This window comes from Megascapheus bottae, chromosome 16 (assembly GCF_031878675.1).
Source record: "Megascapheus bottae isolate mThoBot1 chromosome 16, mThoBot2.hap1, whole genome shotgun sequence".
NCBI lineage: Eukaryota > Metazoa > Chordata > Mammalia > Rodentia > Geomyidae > Megascapheus > Megascapheus bottae.
In genome coordinates, this window is record NC_143524.1 from 21,421,272 (window position 1) to 21,444,418 (window position 23,147).

Sequence of the window (23,147 nt, forward strand, 5' to 3'; positions counted from 1 at the left end):
CTTGAAACTTGAGTTTTACATGCAGCACCTTGAGGCATGTACCAAGTCGACAAAGTACTGGGTTGAGAACATTGCATGAATAAAGCATTGAGATTATTGATAAAGCAGGAAAATGTAGCTGACTTGGTCTCACTCACACCATTTGCATGAGAAGGCTGAGTTTCTTTGGCTCTTTGTTCATTCAAGGGCATGGAATACCTATTTGGATAGACTTAGGCATTGTGTTCATCTGTTGATAAAATCTTGCACCGGCCACAGTGTTCTGCAAGCTGATTTAGGTTTTGGACTACGATAACTGGCCATTGGTAGAAATATACCATATATACACATGGAAATTACAAAAATACATTTTATTTATAGTTGATTTCTTTTGAAGTAACAAAAAGCTAACACTATGAAAGATCAACCAGCATACTAAAAAGACACTACCTAGTTATCATCCGAACAAGAGACTTGTTTGGCGATTCCATGACACATCATCGCCGAACAATCCAGAAAGGACAATTTGCCATTGGGAAATAAAAACAGCTTCTTGGGAAAAGTCTGTGCTTTGACAGTTTGAGTCCCATTCTAATCTGTTCAGTTCCTACTCTTCTCTCAACTTCTAAATTTTCACCTTCTTTTTCTCGTTCAGTAAAGACCAAAGAAACTCATGAGGACAGTGGACAGATGGGCTCAGAAGGGAATGGGTGTAGCTGAAGCTGGATGGGGCATGGGTGAAGGCAGGACAGGACCCTGTTCTTCAACAGACATCAAAGAAGTCCCTCACAGCACACACGGCTCCCACAGTTAGGGAAGGAACTACCGATCCCCTCACCCTTTGCTATGCAAAGTCAGTGACTGACTGCATGGCTTGGCAGTCAGCACCTGGTACCCCCACACTCTGCAGGAGGACGCCCATGCCAGGAAGGTGACATGGGACCTCACAGTCACCAGGCAGCAGACCGGCCCTTTCAGCAAATGTCCTCCTGAGTCCATGAATTGACAAACTCCATAAACGGTGTTTACAAAGCTATTTACATTTAAATTCAAATCAACAGATTTTCTACATTCAGAAGCTTCTAGAAACAGGCTGTAGCCAGGGAGGACTATGGATCCTCCATTCCCCGCCTCCCCCCATTTTTTTTTTCTTTTTCACAAAACTGGAATCAAACACTATTTCCTTTTGTATCACTTGGCAGCACGTGTTGGTCACCATGGTTGAAGAGACGGGCTGTCTTGTGAAAGTCAATCTATCTATTATGCCCCCAAAGGGAGAGGCTCTGGTTTCAGACCCTCTTCAATGCAGACAAAGAAAAACCTTCACAAATAACAAGTTTTCTTTTGTAGGATCCTAAAAGCTCTTAGCCTTGATTCTGTTTCAGCTGAGTTCTAACTTGCAGGATACTCTTATTTCCAAAATGACAACACCTTTAAAAAAGCCTGTCAACACAAATTTACCATTCCTGTTCATCTTCTCTCTTTCTTGGCCTTTAATTAATGGGGAAAAGAGTCAAGATTATTTATAGGCATAACCATTGGGTCTGATTTTCATCCAATTCATTTGACTTTGAATATGAGCCTTTAAAAGCAAAGGGACTCAAGTTTCTTGGCTAGAGTCAATGTCTCCCTTAGAGACTAGAGATGATTTTAGCATTCATGGGCATGGCAGAATGAGAGAGAGGCCAATCTTGGGGCTCAATTTACACTCCTGCATTGCCTTTCACACAGAAAATATTGACATGCAGAGGTCAGCAAAGATAAAGCTATATTCTCCCCCATCTGGTGATTCATTAAAATGGGATATTGGACAAGAATCTGTAGGCTAGCTAGTACCTCTCAGAACTAAGTCTCCTTTTGGAAATCCACCCTGGGTTCCAACACTCAACACAATAGAATATCAAACACATGGTCCCGAGCAGGGGCTTTGTAACCCATAAGCAGTTGTGTTAGCCAAAAGATCCAGTTGTTCATGAGTCTCTTCTGTTTCCCAGAAGCCCTGCTGGTCATCTTTATAGAAACAGGAGAGGAAGACTCACTCGTTGTTTGTTTCAAGACCTCACACATCAGGTGTGAGAAATCCCAAGCCTATTTCCACAGGGTTTGGAAAGCAGGGTCTCCCAGGGCTAAGGCATTAGACCTGGAACTCAAACATGTCTGTCTGCTTCTTGGCCAGCTTGGCCACTTCCTCCCGGATGGCCTTCACGAGGGCTGCAGTAGAGATGTTGGTCAGTGGGGTGTCAGGTGGATCATTCTCTGCTAGGCTCTGCTGAGAGGCAGCTGCGGAGGGCACAGGGGCCTGCTCCAGGCTGGGGTGCAGGTTGGAAGGATGGCTGTATTGGCGAGGGAGCCTGGAAGGTGAGCTCTGCTGATAGCGAGACCGCGGGTAGGCCTCGATGTAGCCGGGGAGGGGCACCTGAAGAGGAAGTCAAGAGACAAGAGGAGAGACGGGGTTTAGGAGGCAGCTCAAGTCACAGAACATTAGTTGACTACTCACATGTCAAAAAGAATAAGGCAGTGGTCAGGGGACCTCCCTTAGCAGGGCACTAATCCATTCATGAGGGGCTCACTCATACAACCAGCACAGTTTGGATCAGCAGGTATCAAACCTTTGAGAAGAAAGTTGGCGCATTCCCTCACCCTGCATTTTAAGTTCAGCTAACTGCACAAACTGGAGTTAAAAGTCCACATCCAACTCAGAGATCTTTCTGTCTCTCTCTGAAGCATCAAGTCTTGGTGCTAGTGGCTGGAACCCATAAGGGAGGGCCTCAGGGTGATGTGGACAATTAGGGAAAATTAGCTGATAACCTGCTTCTCTTTTGTAGTAGATACAGGGTAGTACCACCATGCTGTCCAAGATTTATTGAAAACTACCACTTCTTCCTTAGCCAGTACTCATGACAGACATCACCAAATGACGGGGGCAAGTCTAGTCATCAGTGATGCTCCATCTAACCCCAAAGATGAAATCTGTTTAAAACCCCAAGCCCATGCCGTCATATTTATGGTAGATTTTGGTATCAGGATGGTCAGCTATCTATATGAAGGTTGGCGCCTTGTCCTGACACCACTATTAAAGTTTTACATTATCCCTGGACTAATGCTGAAAACTGATCTCTCTGAGCTACCTGAACTGTCTCTCACATGCTGTCAACTATACATCCTGCCTGGCTTGCTCCAAGCCTGGGTAAACATCCCTGTCTTAGTCCAGGATAACTGGAAGCCAAGAAGAATCCAGTTAGGCCACACCAATCTTCCTCATCATTAAAAGCAATCAGTAGGAAACTCATTCTCTTCTCAGTGATGGAGATGATTCAAGGATATCCAGTTATCTTGCCAGAAAGGTTAGGTTTTCATTTGCTGCACTCCTTCTCCATTGTGTCTTAGGTGATATGAACCCAAAGACCCCAGCCTAGCTGAGCTAGCACCGATTGATGAGTGTCTGAAAGTAAGGATCAGGATTGGAGAATTCTTCCACTGACTCCCACAGAGCACAAGGTTCAGCACTGAACACAGTGGGTGAGATTTCAAAGTGGAGGACTTGCTGCCATGTTAGTGCAACTAACAGCGCCTACTTTCTAAAATGCATACACACTAGTTTTAGACTTTATGATTTTTATGGAGTCAAATTTGGAATGATCAAACCATGTTCAAAGACACCAGCTATTTAGTAAAGCAAATAATACAAAGGAACTAAAGAGAGAAAGAAAGGAAACAAAAATAAACAGGAAAAAAAGAAAGAAGATAAAGAAAGGAAAGAAGAAAAGCAAAAGCCATAAAGTCACACAGTAACTCTCACAGACAACAGCAGGCAATCACTCTTAATTTCTCTCTTAGAGCTTATTTACTCCAACTTTACAAACACTTCCAGTGAACTTAGACACGCTTCATTTGCAGATAGCACAGCACATTAGGAAACGCATGTTTAAGGATATGTGTGTTCCTGGAAGTGGGGACATGAATGGCGATAGAAAGAGCCAGGGAGGAGCAACGTTAAGCAAAGGAAAGCCATGGTGAACCATGGTAATGAGTCCCAAAATTATGTTAGTTTGGATATAGTTGACCTAAGGTTCCTGCAGACCATTAGGGCTTATCTTCCGCGTGCTATTTCAGTACAGTGAGGCATCCATTATGATGATGTGGAATCACTTCTGTAAGACAAATCAAATTACGTGGTGCCTTCTTTTAAAGATGGAACATTCACTTCAGAAATATTTTTATGCAAATGGCATATATTTTCAAATGTTTCCGACATCAAAGGAGTAAGCATTGGGCATCAGGAGGGTCACTATTGTAAGAGTTATTCCATGCTGTCATTTGGACATAGTTTTCTGCTAGGCAGTGGCTCAGGCCACTATTCCTAGCTACTTGGGAGATTGAGATTTGTGGATGAGCACTCTGAAGCTGGCCTGGGCAGACAAATGGGAAAGACTCTTATCTCCAATTAACTAGCAACACGTCATAAGTGGAGATGTGGCTTGAGTGGCAGAGTGACAGCCTTGAAGAAAAACATGAAGAGTATGAGAACCCCTGAGTTCAAACCCTAATACTGATAAAAAAGAAATTTAAAAATGGTGTCATTCCAAGGAGAACAGGCCTGATGCTGAGTTGAGGCTGTAGAGTGATGAGTATGGACACTAGATGTTTGAACACAGAGAAAATGACCTTGACCAGAGTCAAGGTCATTTCCTAACTCTAGGATTTCATCCACATTCTAAAAATAACACGCCAAATGACCTAAGCACTGTGAGTTCCGCTGGCCTAGCCTGGGCACAGCCACCTTTGTCATCCATCTCGGGGGCTCTCATTCAGAGAGCAGATAAGCCACTAGGGCATTTTCTGGGTTTCCTCACACAAGGGCAGGTTTGGATCTGGGTGTGACAGTCTAGGTAGGAGCAGACATGCTATTCAACCTGACTAGTAATGAAGAGAAACACCAAGACTCGCCAGGCCGTCCATGGCTGGAAGGCAGACAGCAAGTCATAGGAGCTAGAGGATCTCAGGCTTTCTAAAGAAGCATTTGCTGCCCTTTGCTCTACAACGATATAGAATACCAGGTGCTGATTGCTTACATCTATAGTTTTAGTTACTCAGGAGGCTGAGATATGAGGACTGTGGTTGGAAGCCAGATCAAGCAGATCAAATCCAAGAGACTCTGATCCGCAATTAATCACCTAAAACCAGAAGTGGAGCTGTGGCTCAAGTAGTAGAATGCTAGCCTTGAGCATAAAAGCTAAGGGACATTTTCACAGTAGTAAACAGCTCCAGGATAAACACACACACACACACGCACGCACACACACACACACACACACACACACACACACACTTTATAGACTATTACAGCTAAAAAATTTGTTTAATTCAATAAGCAGTGAGACAGATATGGGCTTGAATTCTGATCTTGGCACCTTACCGGCTGTGTGGTTTTAGACAAGTTATATAGCATAACTGGGCCTCAGTTTCCTTGCAGGCAAAAAGAATTAATCATGAGAATCATAATCCTATCTGCTAGGATTTGTCACAAAGATGAAATCAGACAATGAAATGTTTAACATGGTATCTGACACATAGAAATATTCAATGAACAGCTGAGCACAATGGCTCACGCTTGTAATACTAGCTCCTTAGGCTGAGATCTGAGGATTGTGGTTCAAAGTCAGCCTGGGCACTAAAGAACATGAGTCTCTTATCCCCAAATTAATCACTAGAAAACCAGAAGTGGGGCTTTGGCTCAAGGGGTAGCGAGGTAGCTTTGAGCTGAAGAGCTCAGGGACTAATGCCCAGACCCAGGGGTGGGGGAGTAGCCTTGAGCTGAAGAGCTCAGGGACAGTGCCCAAGCCCAGAGTTCAAGCCCCATGACCGACCAAAAGAAAAGAAAAGAAAAGAAAGAAATAGTCAACAAACTATAGTAGTTATTATTACTTTTTATTATTTTTAAATGCACATGATTAAGGTTGCCTTGCTAGGAAGTGTGGAGTCTATACTAAGTGATGAGTCTCAAGTTCCTTTGTCAAAGAACACCCTGTCTTATCACACAGACTCCTTGCAAATGGTGAGTGGGAATGGGCTGAGTCAACCAAACACTGTTTCAGCTACTGATCCCATTCCCCATCCCTTGGGAGAGGTGACAATGTAAATGAGCAAGCTCACCGAATCGGCCCATTGGCTCGGGAGCTCATTCTCTCCAGCGTAGGACATCCAGGCCTGGTTCCTGTAGGACGAGGGAGGCGTTGGGATGAAGTAGCCAGTGAAGCCGGGTCTGTTGGCAGCTGGGATGGCAAACACTGCTGGCACCGTGTTACCTGACATGGAGGAGATGGGATGGAGGGAGATCAAGAGAGGGTGGGCTCTAAGATCCAAATCTCCAAAGAGCCAAATAAATCCCATTTCACAGGCAGCTAGGATGTCTGCAGGGCTCAGTAAATCAGGTCTGTTACCCCTGGTGCTGGTAGCTCATGTCTGTGATGCTAGCTACTCAGGAGGCTGAGGTCTGAGGATGGAGGTTGTGAGGAAGTTATGAGAGTCTTATCTTTAATTAAGCACCAAAAAACGCTGGAAGTGGAGTTTGCCTTAAGTGGTTGCGCACTAGCCTTGAGAAAAAAAGAAAACTAAAAACCCTCAGACACAGTGACCAGGCCCTGAGTTCAAGCACTAGGTCTGGCACACACAAATAATCAAGGCAAAAAAGGGCTGGGAGCTGTGCCTGGTAGAAGAGCACTTGCCTGGCAAGTGTGAGGCACTGAGTTCAAACTTCAATATCACCCAAACCAAACAAATACCACCTCCCCCCCCCAAAAAAAAACCCGAAAAGAAATGTGTAGATACCATAAATGCTTTAATTAGTGTAATTAGGCACTTGAAGTGTTAGCCTAAAAGGCGTGAGTGGCCTGTATAAACTAAAATAACAATTGGGTCACGAGCAAAACTCTGTGTTCCATTTTGGCATTATTTGTCATAGCAAAATTTTGGAAACAGATCAAGATTTAAAGCCAGCCCTGGCAGAAAATTCTTAAAGACTCTGATCTCCAATTAACCAGTAAAAAGCAGGAAGCAGAAGTATGTTCAAGTGGTAATGTCAGCCCTGAGCTGAAAAGCTGAGCAAGAGCCTAAGGCCCTAAGTTCAAGCTCCAGGGCCTGCCTCTACCCTAAATAAAACCAAAACTTACAGCTTGAAGACTTTATCTGGGAAAGATGGAAAATGCTGTGTGAATAATGCTGTAGAGATAGAAGGACACTAGTGGCTCATGCCTATAATCCTGCCTACTCAGGAAGCTGAGTTATGAGGATTGTCGTGTGAAGCCAGACTGGCTAGCAGAAATTTTCAGACTCTTATCTCCAATTAACCACCAGACAACTGGGAGTGGAGCTGTGGCACAAAGTGGTAGAATGCTAGCCTTGAGCACAAAAGCTCAGAGATGGTGCCCTGAACCTGAGTTCAAGCCCCCACGACCAACATCAAAAAAAGAGATAAACTTTAAAGTATGACAAAATGGTATCATATAGTTATGTTTAGGTTAGTATGATTTTTTTCCCCCTAGATCTCTCTCTCTCTCTCTCTCTCTCTCTCTCTCTCTCTCTCTCTCTCTCTCTCTCTCTCTCTCTCTCTCTTTTTTTTTTTTGCCAATCCTGGGGTTTAAACTCAGGTTCTAGGCACTGTCTTTGAGCTTCTTTTGCTCAGAGCTAGAACTCTATCACTTGAGCCACTTCCAGCTTTTTCTGTTTTGTATGGTACTGAGGAATTGAACTCAGGACTTCCTGCATGCTAGACAAGCACTCGACCACTAGGCCACGTTCCCAGCCTTCCCCTGGATCTTCTAAAAGAATAAAACCAGAAGCTCTTATAGTGAGGGTTAGTAAAGTCATAAGGGGATCTGGTGTGGTAGCTTTGGTCCCTCACAGTAGCAGGCAGCTGATGGCATGGATTTGGGGGCCAGGAGGATGAAGGGCTCAGAAGCAGGAACTGGGGTCCCTCAGGCTTTCTTCCTCTTTCTTACCTGAGTAATTTAAAGCTGACTGATCCAATTGCGCCACTGACACTGGGCCTCTGGACACCTGGGCAAAGGAGGCACTGTCATGCAGCTGGGCCTGCTCGGGCCCTGAGGACTCGGCCATCCGGGTCTTGCTGCCGATGTCTGAGGTGGACCTGGGTAGGGAAGAGGAAGTTGGTCCCACTTCAGGCCAGTATGGTTGGCAGCTTGGTCCTCTTTAGTAATGGGCTGTTGCCTCTAACCCTGGGGAGGTGGGATGGGGTGGTGGTGGTGCCCCTGAGACTTGCTTCCAAATAGCAAAGGGATTTCTAGAAAGAGGTTAGATACCAGTATAGCATGAGGCACCTAGGTTTGTAGCAGCTTTCCTGGTGGCCCAACTCTGGTCAATATTTACCTATTCAAGGTCAGTTCTCCCTGAAGGGTGGTTTTCTGGCCTGTGGGTAGTAGAAAACTTAACCCACATAAAAGAAGCAAAGCAATTAGTGCTGAGTGGTGGCTGGGGATGCGTGGCCTGGGAGGTGATGACATCATCGGCAGCCAATGAGAAGGCTCCATCTGGAATGCCTATGTGTGTGGGGGGAGGTTGGGGGTGGTGCTGGGAGATATGGAGGATTTTCCTGTGGCTGACTTTAAAAGTCACCGAGGATGTTGGGAGCTGCTTTTGCTGCTGCTAGGGCAAAAAAGTAGGAGGCCATTGCTCTGGGAGGTGCAGGAGACAGTCGGTACTTGGTGATTCTTAGCAATAAGAAACCTTGTCTGCTCTTTTTCAGGACCCAGGCAATCAGAGACACAGGTCCATTTAAAGTATCATCTTCCCACTTAGTGCTCAGAAAGCCATGGTGGTGGGGGCAGAAGCTCAGCAGACACACCCCATCCCCCAGCACGCAATCCCTGCCATCTACCTTTCCTGGCAGGCAAATTAAAATGGAAGGCCAGCCTACAGAACCAGCTTGACTACTAGAGTAAGCAGCGGTCACAGGAAAGCAGAAGGTGTCAGAGCAAGGGAGAGAGGGCAAGGAGGCACTGGCCTGGGCTTCTTTCCTCCCCCTTCTAAGCCTCAGTTTCCTCATTTGTAAAATGAAAGAGGTGAGAACCTCACTTTGAAGATGAGGTCCTTGTTTCATTTTGTGAATTTCTAGGATGGAAAGTGATCCCTGGTGTTGGCATGGCGTGTGAGTGGCACAGAAGGGCACGGGAGGGCTGGTGATTGGCAGAAGTAAGAACAGATGCTGGCTATGAGCAGATGACTCACAAAGACCCTCCGGCCTAGAAGTCTCAGGGGTAACTGAAGGCAATTCCCCCCTTTCCTAAGAGGAGGCTGGGAAGAACAGATTGCAGAGTCAGGGCGTGAGGTGGAAGGGAGGGTGGGTGAGGGCTGGCTTGTATGGGTATCGCCTTTCCTTTCTCCTTCTTGTGCCTGCGGATCACCTCTAGCCTTGGTGTTTATATGCCGTTCTATATTTTTGCTACTGTGCTTTCAAGGAAATCCCTAGGTTCTGTTCTCTACACTCTTCTGACAGCTGAGTGACTAGAACCCTGATCACTCGCCCTCTACCCCACCCTGGTCTCCACTGACCTCAAGGGTTAATGTCTACACAGCCTGACATTCTACGCCACTGGAACTGAAAACAGGATCTTCTCTGGGAAAGCTATTTTTCTTCACTGTTTTTTACACATGTACACCTACAGGCCACAGATCGGGTGTGAGTATTCTTAGGAAGGCTGGGGTGAGAAGGCTACGATAGCGCCCTGTGTACACCCAGGTCATAGCTGTTTCTTTCAGCTCTGGACCTCAGGCATATTCCATTCGTTCCCAGTGCTCACAACTTTGGTGCTTCTTGCCCATCTTTATTTAAAAGAGAATGTTTAATAAATGCTTCCTATTGAGATGTTTCAGTTAGTGTATCTACAGTCTCCCTGCTTTAGAAGTGAAGAAGTCGGGGGGGGGCAGAATACTTAGACATGTTCCTCCCCCCCAGTAACCCCCCCAGGAACAAAGGGACAAAGGGATTTCTGGGTGTGCAAATGTGCCAGGAGGCATCCAGACTTATAGATGTGAACCAGATCCATTTTTTTTTCACATGTTCAAAAGTCAGGTTATGGGGCTTCTACCTGACCTTGAGGGTTTCTGACTATGGATTTTTGAGGGTTTTCTATTTAGAGAAACATGAGTTGGGGATCCCTTGTGGGTTCCACTTCCTTTCTGGTACTCAAGATGTCTCTGGGGACACAGCTGTCTGTACAGGTGATACACCTGGAATGGGGCAGACCACGAAGGGAAATTTGCTGGTGATTCTAACTATAGATCCCATTTCACACATGATCAGGTCTTTCCCAAAACAAGAAAGGAATGTTTTACCGCCGGAGGGAAGTGACGGCCACAGGGCCAGTCCGAGGAGGTACAGGAGGTGGAGGAGATCCCATGACCATTTCAGGAAGCTGGGAAAACCTGTAAGCCTGTGAATGAGAGAAGCAAACAGAGGAGATTGGTTAAAATCCAGTGTTGATTGCCACATAAGCAGAGAAAGCAAACTAGCCAGGGCCAGATATTCCTTCCTTCCTCAGACCTGCTCCTTTAATCTTCTTTAACGTGGTGTCTAACTACCTCTTCTCTCTCTTTTCTCCACTGCTCTCTTCTTCACTTGGGTCACTAGTTCCAGAGCCTTTCAGTGTTTCTAGAACCTGCCATGTGTTCCCTGCCTTGGCTTTGGGACATGGTATTCCCTCTATCTAGGACACTTTTCTCCTTGTCCTTTTCCCGGCTCATTCATGCTGTCCTGGAATTCCTAGCACCCCACTTCTTTTACTCAAGGATACAATCTTACTACTTGAGCCACAGTGCCATATCTGGCTTCTTTGAGTAGTTCAATGGAAATAAGAATAGTATGGACCTTCTTGTCTGAGCTACCTTTGAACTGTGATCCTCAGATCTTGCCTCCTGAGTAGCTAGGCTTACAGGTATGAGCCTTGGGTATCTGGCCCTTGTTTCTTTATCACAAGAATCAAAGAAAGGAATTACCAGCTACAGGATAATACCTGATGTCTCCAAGTACAACCTGGTCACTGATTTGTGCCTTCCATGGAAAAATGCCCTAAAACTAGTGGAAGAGCTCTCAAATCCTGGTCATATGGTAGCTACACACTTACCTGATATATCAGCATGTATTAAAAAAATCATTATTGAAGGTTCAGAGGGAGGGAGATTTGGTGTGTCTTTAAGACAGGAGGAAAGAAAATAAAGATGGTCAAATCCCTGATTTTATCCTAATGAAGATGTGCCCCTCAGTGACTATTCAGGAAATATTGAACTACTAGATAATGGATAGACTCATAGAAATAATGTGTGTGTACTAGTAGTAAACAATGGCGCTCAGCAGATGGCAGTGCCACTGCCATCATTGCCATCATCATCATCATCATCATCATCATCATCATCATCATCATCATCTTGAATAATATTCATGTCTTCTGTAAAGAGCCTACTGGAGAAGATGAGTTAGATCTGATACCTTGTGAAGCATCTCCTACTCTCTCAGCAACAGGAAGGCTATAGAGTATTTTTATTCCACTTGGCATAGACCCATTATGGATGCTCGAAGAACTGGAATGGTCATTAGCTGGATTCCTTTACAGATTCCTGAACTTCAGGGTAGAAACCCCATGCTACCCATGGCAGTTTTCCCATTGGGCTAGCCACCAGCACATTTAAATCACCAGCTTTCAATCCCCTCCCCCAGCAGAGCTCCAAGCTCTTCCTTTCAGGAAGAAGGGAAGACAGTCATAGTTATCATCTAAGCCTCTGCCTTTTCCATTGATTTCTACATTGTCATAACACAAGAGTTTGGGTTGAGAACAATCATTTCCACCGTGGAGATGGTGACTTGTCAGCCAGCAGGAAAACCTTATTATTAGTGTTATTCTGATTTTACAGTTCATCTGTCTGCCTCAGTCCTTTTCAGTGGCCTCAGGTATACATGCAGTAAGTACTAGGTTTTGAACTCAAGGCTCTACATTTGCAACTAATATATTCTACCACTGAGCCATACTCTGGTCTTTTGTTCTAGTTAGTTGTGGGATAGGGACTTACTGAACCTTAATCCTCCTATTTCTCCTTCTTACTGGATCTGGGAATGGCAGGCATGCACCATCACACCCGATTCTTTTCTGTTGAGATGTAGCCTTGTAAACATGTTTTACCTAGGGTTTGGCTTTGAATTAGGATCGTCTTGATTTTCACTTCCTAAGTAGCTAGGTATTCGCCACGAGTGCATGGCCTGTGATGGTGCTGTTTAAAAATGCATCAGGTTCATGTTTTTGCCCTTTCTCTTACAACTGCTAAGCCCCAATTATACCAAATGAGCTATCTTAAGTCTTCACATGTCTCACGATGAATTCAGACTGTTTTTTTTGTTGTTGTTTTGTTTTGTTTTGTTTTCCTGAATCGAGGTGTAATGGCTATAGGGTATGGCATCTTTGTGCCTGCACTGCTTCGAAGACTTGGTCATCTGAACTTTTTTGTTGGAGATTCAGATCTCTCATAGATTCCCAGAGTCTATCTTAGTCAAAGGACCCCAGGTACCCTTGAGAACTGTCTTCAACTAGAAGCAACATTTCTGTGATATTAAAGAGTAATGGGGTGGGAGTGGATATCTGGACTGGGGGAGAGGGATGTTTCTATATAGAATGAACCCAAGGGAAGGATGGTTTGCTCTGCTGACTAGCATTGGTCAAATAACTTGATACACTATGCATGATGCCAGTATTGCAATTAACATCAGTTCACTAGCACTGGGGGCCTAACATGTGCCAGGATTGTGCTATCCATGTTATAGGAGTTATAGCATTTCCTCCTCACCCCAGCCCTCTCACCCCTGGGACTGTATGACAGAAGAGTGTGATCCTTCTGTGGCAGCTGCTAGGACCATTCAGCTGGGAAGCATCATGCTACTTTGGGCTGGGGGAACACAGCTCACAAACATAGTCATCAGAGGGTGGGCCAAGGAGCTTGAAGCCGTGGTTGGTAAACACAAAATGAGGCCTGGTGACTTGGTGACTTCGTTCAGAAGAGAGCTCTCGGAGAGGTGCTTACAAACCTGGTATACTGACGGTGTTTTCTAAATCTCATGGAGGAAATTCCTTCTCCTCTGAAAGAGGCAGGTACCAATTTTGTAGAACACTATAATCTTGAAAACTTCAATATGACTGACACAAGAAAGTATTTGAAGATGACAAATTGGAAAGGCTGAGTGAGAATTTCTCTAAGACTAAAAGTAAAATTCCATATGATTTAGCAATTCTTCTTCTGGCTACAATCTCCCCTCCTCACAAAAAAAGGAAATTAGAGATACTTGTCTTTCTGTTCACAGAAGCACTATTTACAATGGAGGCAAATCAAGTGGCCAGGAACAAATAAATGAACAAAAATACCATGGGATCTGGCCACTGGTGGCTTACTCCTGTAACCGTAGCCTTAAAAAAATAAGGAAATTGTGATGCATGCCATGTGGATGAAACCTGAGGACATCATGCTAAGTGTAATATAGCAGTAATGAAAGACAGATATTCTGATTCCATTTAGATGAACTTCTTAGTCACATTCACAGAGACAGAATAGAGAATGTGATTGTCAGGGCTACAGAGAGGTAAGAAAGACCTGTCTTCTAATGATACAGAGTACCGGTCTCCAAGATAAGAAGAGTTCTGGAGATAGCCGAGTGAGAGTGGGGACATATTTAGCATGTTTAGAGTATCTAATATATTAATGCAATGAAAATGATTAAAATGGGGAAGTAGAAGAGCACTAGTCTTGAGTGAAAACAAATGGTAAATTTTATATTATGTATGCTTTCCCATAATCAAAATAAAATATTGCAAAGTATCTTTGAAAAATATTCTACTCACATCTCAGAAAATGGAGTCAAAATATCTATCTAGTATTGAGACCCTGAGTCTGCACATCCAATTGGCAAGATAACTTTTGGACAGCCTGAGTAGCTAGGATTACAGGTGTGAGCCATCAGTACCTGGCTAGAAGTCTCTGCTTTAAGTCTGGTGTTAGAACCCATGAGGTAGAGCTGGTTGGATGGCAGCCAGGAGGCCGGACCTGTGACTTACCGGCCGGGGTAGACTATACTGGTACATCTCTGGGCGGTAGGTGGGCACCCACTGCACCCCGGCTCTGGGCCGTGTCATGGTCCCCGGGGCACTTGTGACCACCTCAGAGTAGGGCAGGTGCTGGGCCGAGCCGTAGGCCTCCTGGTGGCGGCCCTGGCCCGCGTGGCCGGCAGAGGCCAGGCTGAAGGCCTCCTCCAGCAGCATGTGCATCTGCTGCCGGACCTCGTCAATGGACGGCTGTGAGCTCAGCGTGGAGGTCTCGGAGTGGCCCTTGGCCTGCCTCGCTCGGCTGTAGCCCCGGGGCTCGTGAACTCTGTCCACGTTGGTTTCTTCTATGATTTCTGGCTCCGTCTGTGGAACCAAACAAAGCACAGTGATCTGTTAATTAAATTCCTATCAGGTGGCTTGTGATGCCTTCCAAAAGATTCCCGGGATTACTGTTAGGACATGTCTGCGCCCTACCCAGGAATCCACATACAAGAAGAGATGGAAATAAACCAGAAGTTCTGCTTTCAGGCCCAGCAATCTGGGCTTGAATAAGTGCTCCAGGAGATTCTGATGCCTGCTCAAGGTTGAGATCCATGGTTCTAACCTCCCCTTGCAGGCCCTTTCTTTCAGGGAACAGCTATAGTCCTGAGGTTGGTAATAAGATGGGCCAGGAAGTCTGCTTAGAATGCCAGCCTATATACATTTGCCCACTAGTGAATGTCTACTCTGTGTTCTGAGGTATCTTTGCCCCTGTCATGTGCAATGCCTGTCTGGGGCCTTCATTCTGCTACATTGGCCATGCACAGAGATCAGGACACAAGAATGTAAAAAGCAGGAGACAAGGGGCTGTCCCCGTGATGTCGCTGGCTGCCCCTTAGCAGGTGCCCCAGCAAGAGCCAGGTCTAAAAGGTAAGCCAAGGAGCTGAAAGGGTGTTAGAAAGACATTCTAGCCAGGCACCTGTGGCTCACACCTGTAATCCTAGCTACTCAGGAGGTTGAGATCTGAAGATTTCAGCTCACAGCCAGCCCAGGCAGAGAAGTCCATGAGACTGTAAACTGCCAAAAAAAAAAAAAAAAGCCAGAAGTGGAGCTGTGGCTCAAATGGTAGAACCCTAGCTTTGATCTAAAGAAGCTCAGGGACAGTTCCCAAGCTTGAGCGCAAGCCTAGGCCTGGCAAAATAACAACAACAAAAACATTCCAACTAGGAAAGCTGCTTTAACTTCATGGTATTTCAGTTTCCTCATTAGTAAAGCAAGGATTAATAATGCCTCAAAGGGCTTTATAAGGATGAAGTAAACATACATATGAAGTTTTAGAGCAGTGGCATAGGGGGTAAAAACACAACAACAGCAGTTACTGTTATCATCATAATCATTATTATTGTGTTTTCCTCATTTAAATGCACATAGTCTCCTGTAATTAATATGCATAAAGTGCTTAGATGTGTAACAGCACAGCAAGAAAATGTCACAAGGGAGTTCGTTCATACAGAGGTCTCTCTTCCCTGAATACTATCCACAAAGGTCAGAACTGTGATATAGTTTGAGTTTTTAAAAGGTATTTAATTTTCTTTAGCGTTAACATATGTTTATTGGAAAAGAAATGGAGAAATCAGGCCAAAGAAATTAGACATCTCCTGTAATTTCATTCAGCTGCAGACTTGGCTTATATTGTTCAAAAGTAGGGTTGTCTATCAAGCTTTTAGTCTAGACTTACAGTAAACAATTACAAATTATTTTTACACTAACCCAAGCAAGAATAGATCATGCAATAGAACATAAAATTACTCTCAGGATAACGAACAAGAACCAAAGCCTATGTCATGTCTGGCTGTTTCCAAGTCCCTTGTGGATGTGGGTAGTGATGGCACACTGGGCTCTTCTCCTGCTAGGTACTCTTTAGGGACTTGAGACCACTCTGTTGGAAAAATGTTCTCTGAAGGCCAGCAAATAGGCCTGGTGAGATTTTGCCTGGGAATATCCCTATTAGTGAATACAACCTCGGAACTCATGTTCCTTCACAATGCAGAAAACACTAAAAGAATGCCAGAGCCTGGGAGGGCTTTCATTCAAGCCCCATTTTACAGAGGAGGAAGTTGAGGCTGGAGCAGTGAAGTGACTTGTGCAAAAGTCTCCCAGAGACAGTCCACAACAGAGCTGGTATTTCCCAGCTTCTGATCCTGCTCAATGCTGGCCGCTGCCCACCTGTGTCTCTTCCTCCTGTATCCCAGACTCCTTGGACATAAAGGATGCCTCGTGCTAAACTAGCCCCTAGGGAGGGAGGGGCTGAGCCTTGATTTTCCCACCCTTACACTGTCCTGTGCATTTCCTTTATATTGATGGACTTATTAGCATGTACATTTATAGTTGTGCCTCAGGCAGAGTAAAAGGGCACTTTTTCAAGACAGTTTCCTTTTCTCTCAGTCCATCCCTGGCAGGGGTCTGGGTAGCAAGCAAGGGAGGAGTTTTGTGGGTTTGGTTAGTGGGAAAATGGAGATATTTTCTCCAGATTTCCACAGCCATGCATCTTACAATACTCCAGCAGAAGTTGACCCCTGCTTCTCCCACAGCATTTCCATTTGCCATGGGAGACTCTTTCTAACAACACGGTCCAGAGACATGAGGTTCAAGCACCACCTCTACACAATAGCTCAAGAGATGTCCCACTATTCTCAGATTTACATAGTGAAGCAAGACTAGCTACTCGATGCAGTCTGGGCTCTTTAATGTCTCTCTTGCCCTATTCTGAAGGAGGGTACTGGTCATAGGCTTAGCAGACTCTGTTTCTCCCTCTTTCCCCCCGCCCTCTCTCTGCCTCTTTAACATTTCCTGTACCCTGCTTGTGTGGTCATCTTGGATGCCAGGAGCAACAGAGCTGATTGAGAACACACTTCCCTCAAGCCACAGTGAGCCCTGATGGACAGATCACCTCCCAGATAAGATAAATTACCCCGATGGTAAGGCTGAACTCAGAGCAGTGGTACCAGAGTAATCATGGAAACACGATGGATGTCCTCAAATATCAGTGATAACAATTTGCCAGACCCTTTCAGAACCAGACCTGAGATGATGACCCATCCACCATGTACATTCCAATACCCTCCGTGCTTCTCTTTCTATAAAATCCCCAAACTTCAGAAATCCCCTGGAGATGGATTTTCAGTCACCGAAATCCTTTGCCTGTTCTTCCCAACATGGCCACCCTGATTACATTTTCTTTTCCTGACCTTTGCTGCTACTCTTTAATTGGTGTATTCAGATGGGTGATGAAGTTCAGTCTGTTAGGACTCACAGAACTGGGGGCTTTTGTCCTAAAATTGTGGTAACAAAACCAGACACTCCTGCCCGCTGCACCTCTGTTTCTCAGGAGCCTCACATAAGAGGTTGATATTCAATACGCTTTATGAATTGGACCTGAGTTTAAAATTTCAGTCCAGTTCCTCAAGGAGGGAGTTGTAGTTAAGAGAAAGAGCTACATTCCCTAACACATTTCCTCCAGTGCTAATAAGCTGTATGATACATACACAAGTTACATAAGCATCAGATTCTTCACCTCTATATGGGAAAGTTGAACTATGCCCTGATATTACTATTTCCTATTTTCTCTAGAAGGTGCCATTTTTCTCCTATTATCATCCTCCTTGGAATAATTTGATGTGTATTCACAAAGGAAACATTCCCCACCTATACCTATGACATATAGGTTTGTTACCTGATTAGTTTCAATGCTGAGTCTTCTTGGTTGGGGTAATGAATAGAAAAATTAACAAAACCATGACCCAGCATTGAAGGAGACTCCTACAGAAGGTAAATAACAACAACAATAGTATTAACTAACATTGATTGGTAGCTTATATACCAAATATTGTTTACTTATATATATATGTGTGTGTGTTCTTTTAATCCTCATAATAATCTAGGAGATGGTATTACCGAATACAATTATTTCCATTTTGAAGATGGGAAAATCAAGGCATTGAAAGAATATGTTGCCCATATTGGCGTAGCTGGTAGAAGATTTGATCTAGCACATATGTGTTTATTCTGACGGATCCAATATATACACCCCAATGCATACAGAGATCCATTTATACACACAGTCTCCTCTTTGCTGAGTAGATGAGTGCAGAACCTTCCAATATTAGTTGGCAATTGGCTTAGGTACAATGTCAGGAATCATATCAGGGTGGGATAAAGAATATATTTCTGAAGATGAATGAAAGAAGAAGGGCTCAGAATGAGGTCATAAAATTCAAAGCATATCCTACAAAATTAAGAAAACTGAAGGGAGGGGAGAAGAGAGGGATTGGGGAGAATGATGAAAGGGTGACGACATTAGTCAACAGGCATTGTATTCGTAAACTGCTTTGTTAAGAAGCAACTCATTAAAGAACTACTTAAAGGTAATAAATATTTAAAAGAATATATATTGCTGGTCCTGGGGCTTGAGCTCCTGGGCTTAGGAGCTGTCCCTAAGCTTTTGTGCTCAATGCTAGTGCTCTACCACTTGAGCCACAGCTCCACTTCCAGCTTTCTGTGGTTAACTGGAGATAAGAGTCTCACCAGCTTATTTTCAATCACTATCCTTAGATCTCAGCCTCCTGGATGGCCAGGATTATAGAGAGGCATGAGCCACTAGTGGAGAGAGAGAGAGAGAGAGAGAGAGAGAGAGAGAGAGAGAGAGAGAGACAGAGACAGAGAGAGACAGAGACAGAGAGAGACAGAGACAGAGACAGAGGGATGGGGGCCTTGGCACTCTACTATTTGAACCATACTTCAGTCTAGCACTTGGAGATGGAATCTGGAAGAGTTTTCTGCCTGGGCAGGCTTTTTTTTTTTTTTTTTTTGGCCAGTCCTGGGCTTGAGCTCAGGGCCTGAGCACTGTCCTTGGGCTTTCTCAAGGCTAGAGCTCTACCACTTGAGCCTCAGCACCACTTCTGGCTTTTTTTTTTTTCCTATATGTGGTACTGAGGAATCGAACCCGGGTCTTCATGCATGCTAGGCAAGCACTTTAACCACTAGGCCAAACTCCCAGCCCTGCCTGGGCAGGCTTTATCTCTTGATCCTCCAGGTCACAGCCTCCTGAGTAGCTAGCACTGGTACATGGCTTATTTTTTAACATTATTTTTTTTATAAATGATCAAGATATACTTTAACAAAAAATTCTTTAAAAAAATCAAGGAATGTTTGTTCAAGGTAAAAAGAAATCCAGGGATAAGCAAAATGAGAAAAATAAAAATAAAAATCTACTCTGACCCAGCTGCCAGAAATGACTACTGCTAATATTATGACCTTCACGAATGTCCTTTTAGATTCTTTCTTACTCTACACTGGTTTCAGCTTCATCCTCTACTCACCTAACTTGCTTTGTCTCATTCTATTCCTTTCTTTAAAAAGCTGGATTCGCAAAGTATTGTTGGTCTTTTTATAACTTTTCTCTGAGAACCGTTTTAGCTGTATCCCAAAGGTCTTAAAATAAGATATTCTTTCATTACTGTGTAGACAATTCATCATTTCTTCTTTGATCTAAAGGCCAGGCAAGTGTTTTCTTATTTCCATGTGATGCTATTTGTCTATTTATTTATTTCTGTCTGCTATGATTATAGCTGGCAAGGCCCTGTAAATATTATAGTTCCTGTGGTCAAGCAGCTGGTTATGCCTTACCTTCTGGCCACTTCTGGCCCTTTTCTCAAGAAATCCACAATGGCAACAAAGCAAGAAGGAAGGAAAAGAGCTTGGAAGGAGGGGTGCTGAGAGAAAATTGTTTGGTTTTGTTTTTTGGGGCAGGGTCTTATTACTACATAGCCCAACCTGGCTTCAGTGGTTTTGCACTCCTGATCCTGTCCCAGCCTCCTGATTGCAGAAATTATACATGTGTACTACCAAGCCCAGTTTCTTTCAGCTGCATTGTGTGCATATACAATAGGATGGATAGTGTGAGTGACAGAGAATTGCCAGCACTCTCCTCAGCCTTTACCGCCCCTACACTAGGCAGTAATGGAAAATAATGACGCGGCCAGGTCAGCTTCTTGTCTTCCAAGGAGGGTGTACCCTTTGACAGTTACTCTCACTTTAGTGATGGAAACAGGAGTGAGGATGGGAAATTTGAGGCAGAAGGGATGTCATTTGTAAGATTTTTAAGTGGATTTTCCAGAGAGCTACAAAAGTAGCTATGGTATGTAAATGTGATAGAAATTAAGAGACTTTAAAAATATTTCTGATATGCTATATATGCTTTAACATAAATGAAATATATGCATACCAAGACTAGAGGTATTTTAAGATTTTTCTTGTTAGTATTGTGTTTTAATTTAGATATACTGACATAAAACTCGTTGTTTGGGTCATGATTTTATAAGCAGAACCTCCCACCATATATATGTGAATGCAGCTTGTTAAAAAGACAGTGAAGTAAGTGTCTGAATATGAGAAAAATACTCCAAATTTTGGGGTATATATGTATAAACGATATATATATATATATGGTATGTGTAAGTGTGTCTGTATGTACATAGGATATGTGTATATAAATTTATGTTTTTAAACAGGATATATGTATATAGACATATATATCTGATATGTAAATATAACATTTTGAAACCTTTCCTTATCCAACAATATTATAAAGTAATGTTCTCTGTTAATTTATGCATCATAGGAAATAATGAAATAATTTGATACTATCCTGATATATAGAATTTTGAGATCATAATAATGAACAGTTCCCTACTTCAGGTGGTTTTTCTGCAATCTTACTGTTACACAAAGACAGGGAAGGTATACTTGAGATGAAAACTTTGCATATAAGCATGGATTTCTTTCTAGGATAAATTTCTAGGATAATTACGGTGCAGAGGATATGACTGCAGTGGAGAGCTCATCATAGCTTAGCAGTAAGGCCACAGTGGGTGGAGTGGAAGTCTCTCCACCCTGAACACACAGGCCCTGGTCTTGTGCTCTGCCGTGCTCACTGCAGGATAAGTTCCTGCAGTTCTTTCCATGGTGCTTTCAGAAGAGCACGCCAGCTCCACACACCCAGGAAGGCCATGTGACTTCACTTTCTCTCTTGGACAAATTTGAAGAATATTATGTCCCTGTGAGAACCACACAATCTAAAATTTTCTGAACAACTATTCCAGCTAAGTTTAGTACTATTGTCTGGTCCCAGGGAATATGTGCTAGTTCTAATACCTCATCCAAATTAAAAATTAGTTTACTTGTTTAATCAAACAGCTAATGAAAAGATAAGCTCTGGTCTAAAAGAAAACACTAGGAGGTTATAACTAGGATAATAGAAATAATTCTGTGAATGAATAGCAAAAAAGACAACTCACAACTCACTTTACAAATGAGGCCAAAGGCTTAAAAAGATACTTAGGGCCAGTGCTGGTAACTCATGTCTGCAACATGTAGAGAGGGAGGATTATGTAGGGATTTATAAACCAAAGAGACATCCTTCTTTTGAGTCTGAAGGCCTCCTCTGCAACCTGATCTAGGCGGTGTGAGAAAATAAATTTCTGCCAAGCACTGGTGGTTCATGCCTGTAATCTTAGCTACTCAGGAGTCTGAGATCTGAGGATTGTGGTTCAAAGCCAGCCTGGGCACAAAAGTCCATGAGACTCTTATCTCCAGTTAACTACCAGAAAACTGGAAATGGCACTGTGGTTCAAGGGGTAGAGCATTAGCCTTCAGCTGAAGAGCTCAGGAACAGTGCCCAAGCCCAGAGTTCAAGCCCCATGACTGAAAGCAAGCAAGCAAGCAAGAAGGAAGGGAGGGAGGGAGGGAGGGAGGGAAGAAGGGAGGGAGGAAGGAAGGAAGGAAGGAAGGAAGGAAGGAAGGAAGGAAGGAAAGAAAGAAAGAAAGAAAGAAAGAAAGAAAGAAAGAAAGGAAAATTCCCGTGAAGTCATTTTATTCTGGGCACAGGAAATTAAGACAGAGATCTCATGGCTGAAGGACCAGTGGTCAGAAACAGGACTGAATACAGAGGGTTTCAGAGGCCACAGGAAGAACGCTGGAGACTTTTTAAAGGACAAGAGAAAAACAAACAAACAAACAAGAATTTCAAGCAAGAGAGGAACATGACTGGAATGCATGAGAGGCTGTTTAGGAGACTCTTACAGTGACTTAGCCAAGAAGAGATGTAGCAAGGGATTAGGTTAAGGTGTTCATGGGTTAAGAGGTAGGTAAATTCAAGACAGATTTTGTTTCATTGTTTGTGGTATAGGGATTGAATTTTGAATCTGAGGCCTTGGTCATGCTGAGGCAAGCTCCTCTGAGTTACATTCCCAGCCCTGATATATAGTCTCAAAGAAAATGGATAGGACTAGATATGGGGTGAAAGAAAGGAAGGGGTCAAGGATGAGTATCTATTCTGAGCAGGGGAATCCGTCTACACAGGTCTCCTTGATAATCTCAAAGCTCCCCAAATAGTCATTTTCCTCAGAGCCCTACCCTTGTGATTCTTCCTTTCAGAATTCCCTTCTCCTGGGAGGTTGGCATGCTTGACTCCACCATTTTAGGTCTCTGTCAGAAGCCACATCCTAGAGAGTCCCACTATGGCCAGGCTATTAGGATCAACACTGTGGTTCCTGCTTGCCTTCTGGGCACATATGCATTATTCATCTATGAGAGTAAGTCCTTACCTCTGTTCTCCTGTGGTACAATCTCCCTCAGGCCACCAGTTCTATGTCCTGCTGCATCCCCAAGTGATAGAGTAGGACAATCATTCTCATTGAGTAGATGTGTGGAAATTAGTCTTAAGAGCTTAACCTATTTCTGCTTCAAGGTCTTCAACAGTAAGGACATTTCTGTGTACCTAGAATGACTTAGTCTTTTCTAGAACACAACTGAAGAAGAGAGCTAAACAACTCTTCAGGCAGGATTTCTTGAGTTAAGATCCCTATAGTAGATCCATGTCTTACGAGGCCACATTTTCCAGGACACAAAATACCACTTAGCTTCCCTCTGGAACCTTGTTTCTGAGCACAAGTATCTAAGGGGCTTTCCAGAATCTTCCTGAATTCCCTGATTTTTCAGTGTTGAAGATAAAAGATAGCTGCATCCTACAAGAAGCAG

The 23,147-nt window shown here is 43.8% G+C and overlaps 1 protein-coding gene across 2 annotated transcripts in view; it reads right to left on the reverse strand.

Moving 5' to 3' along the window:
* Positions 1-331: 331 nt before the first annotated feature.
* The window catches only part of Kiaa1549l (KIAA1549 like), a 216,710-nt gene continuing 193,894 nt past the window's right edge, over positions 332-23,147 (reverse strand). For both annotated transcript variants that reach the window (XM_090347909.1, XM_090347908.1), the window contains exons 18-22: positions 14,085-14,435; positions 10,330-10,427; positions 7,977-8,125; positions 6,133-6,284; positions 332-2,395 (exon numbers count right to left, since the gene is read on the reverse strand). In XM_090347909.1, coding sequence (XP_090204035.1) covers positions 2,114-2,395; positions 6,133-6,284; positions 7,977-8,125; positions 10,330-10,427; positions 14,085-14,435 — 1,032 coding nt within the window. In that variant the 3' untranslated portion in view covers positions 332-2,113. The remainder of the gene's footprint in view (positions 2,396-6,132; positions 6,285-7,976; positions 8,126-10,329; positions 10,428-14,084; positions 14,436-23,147) is intronic.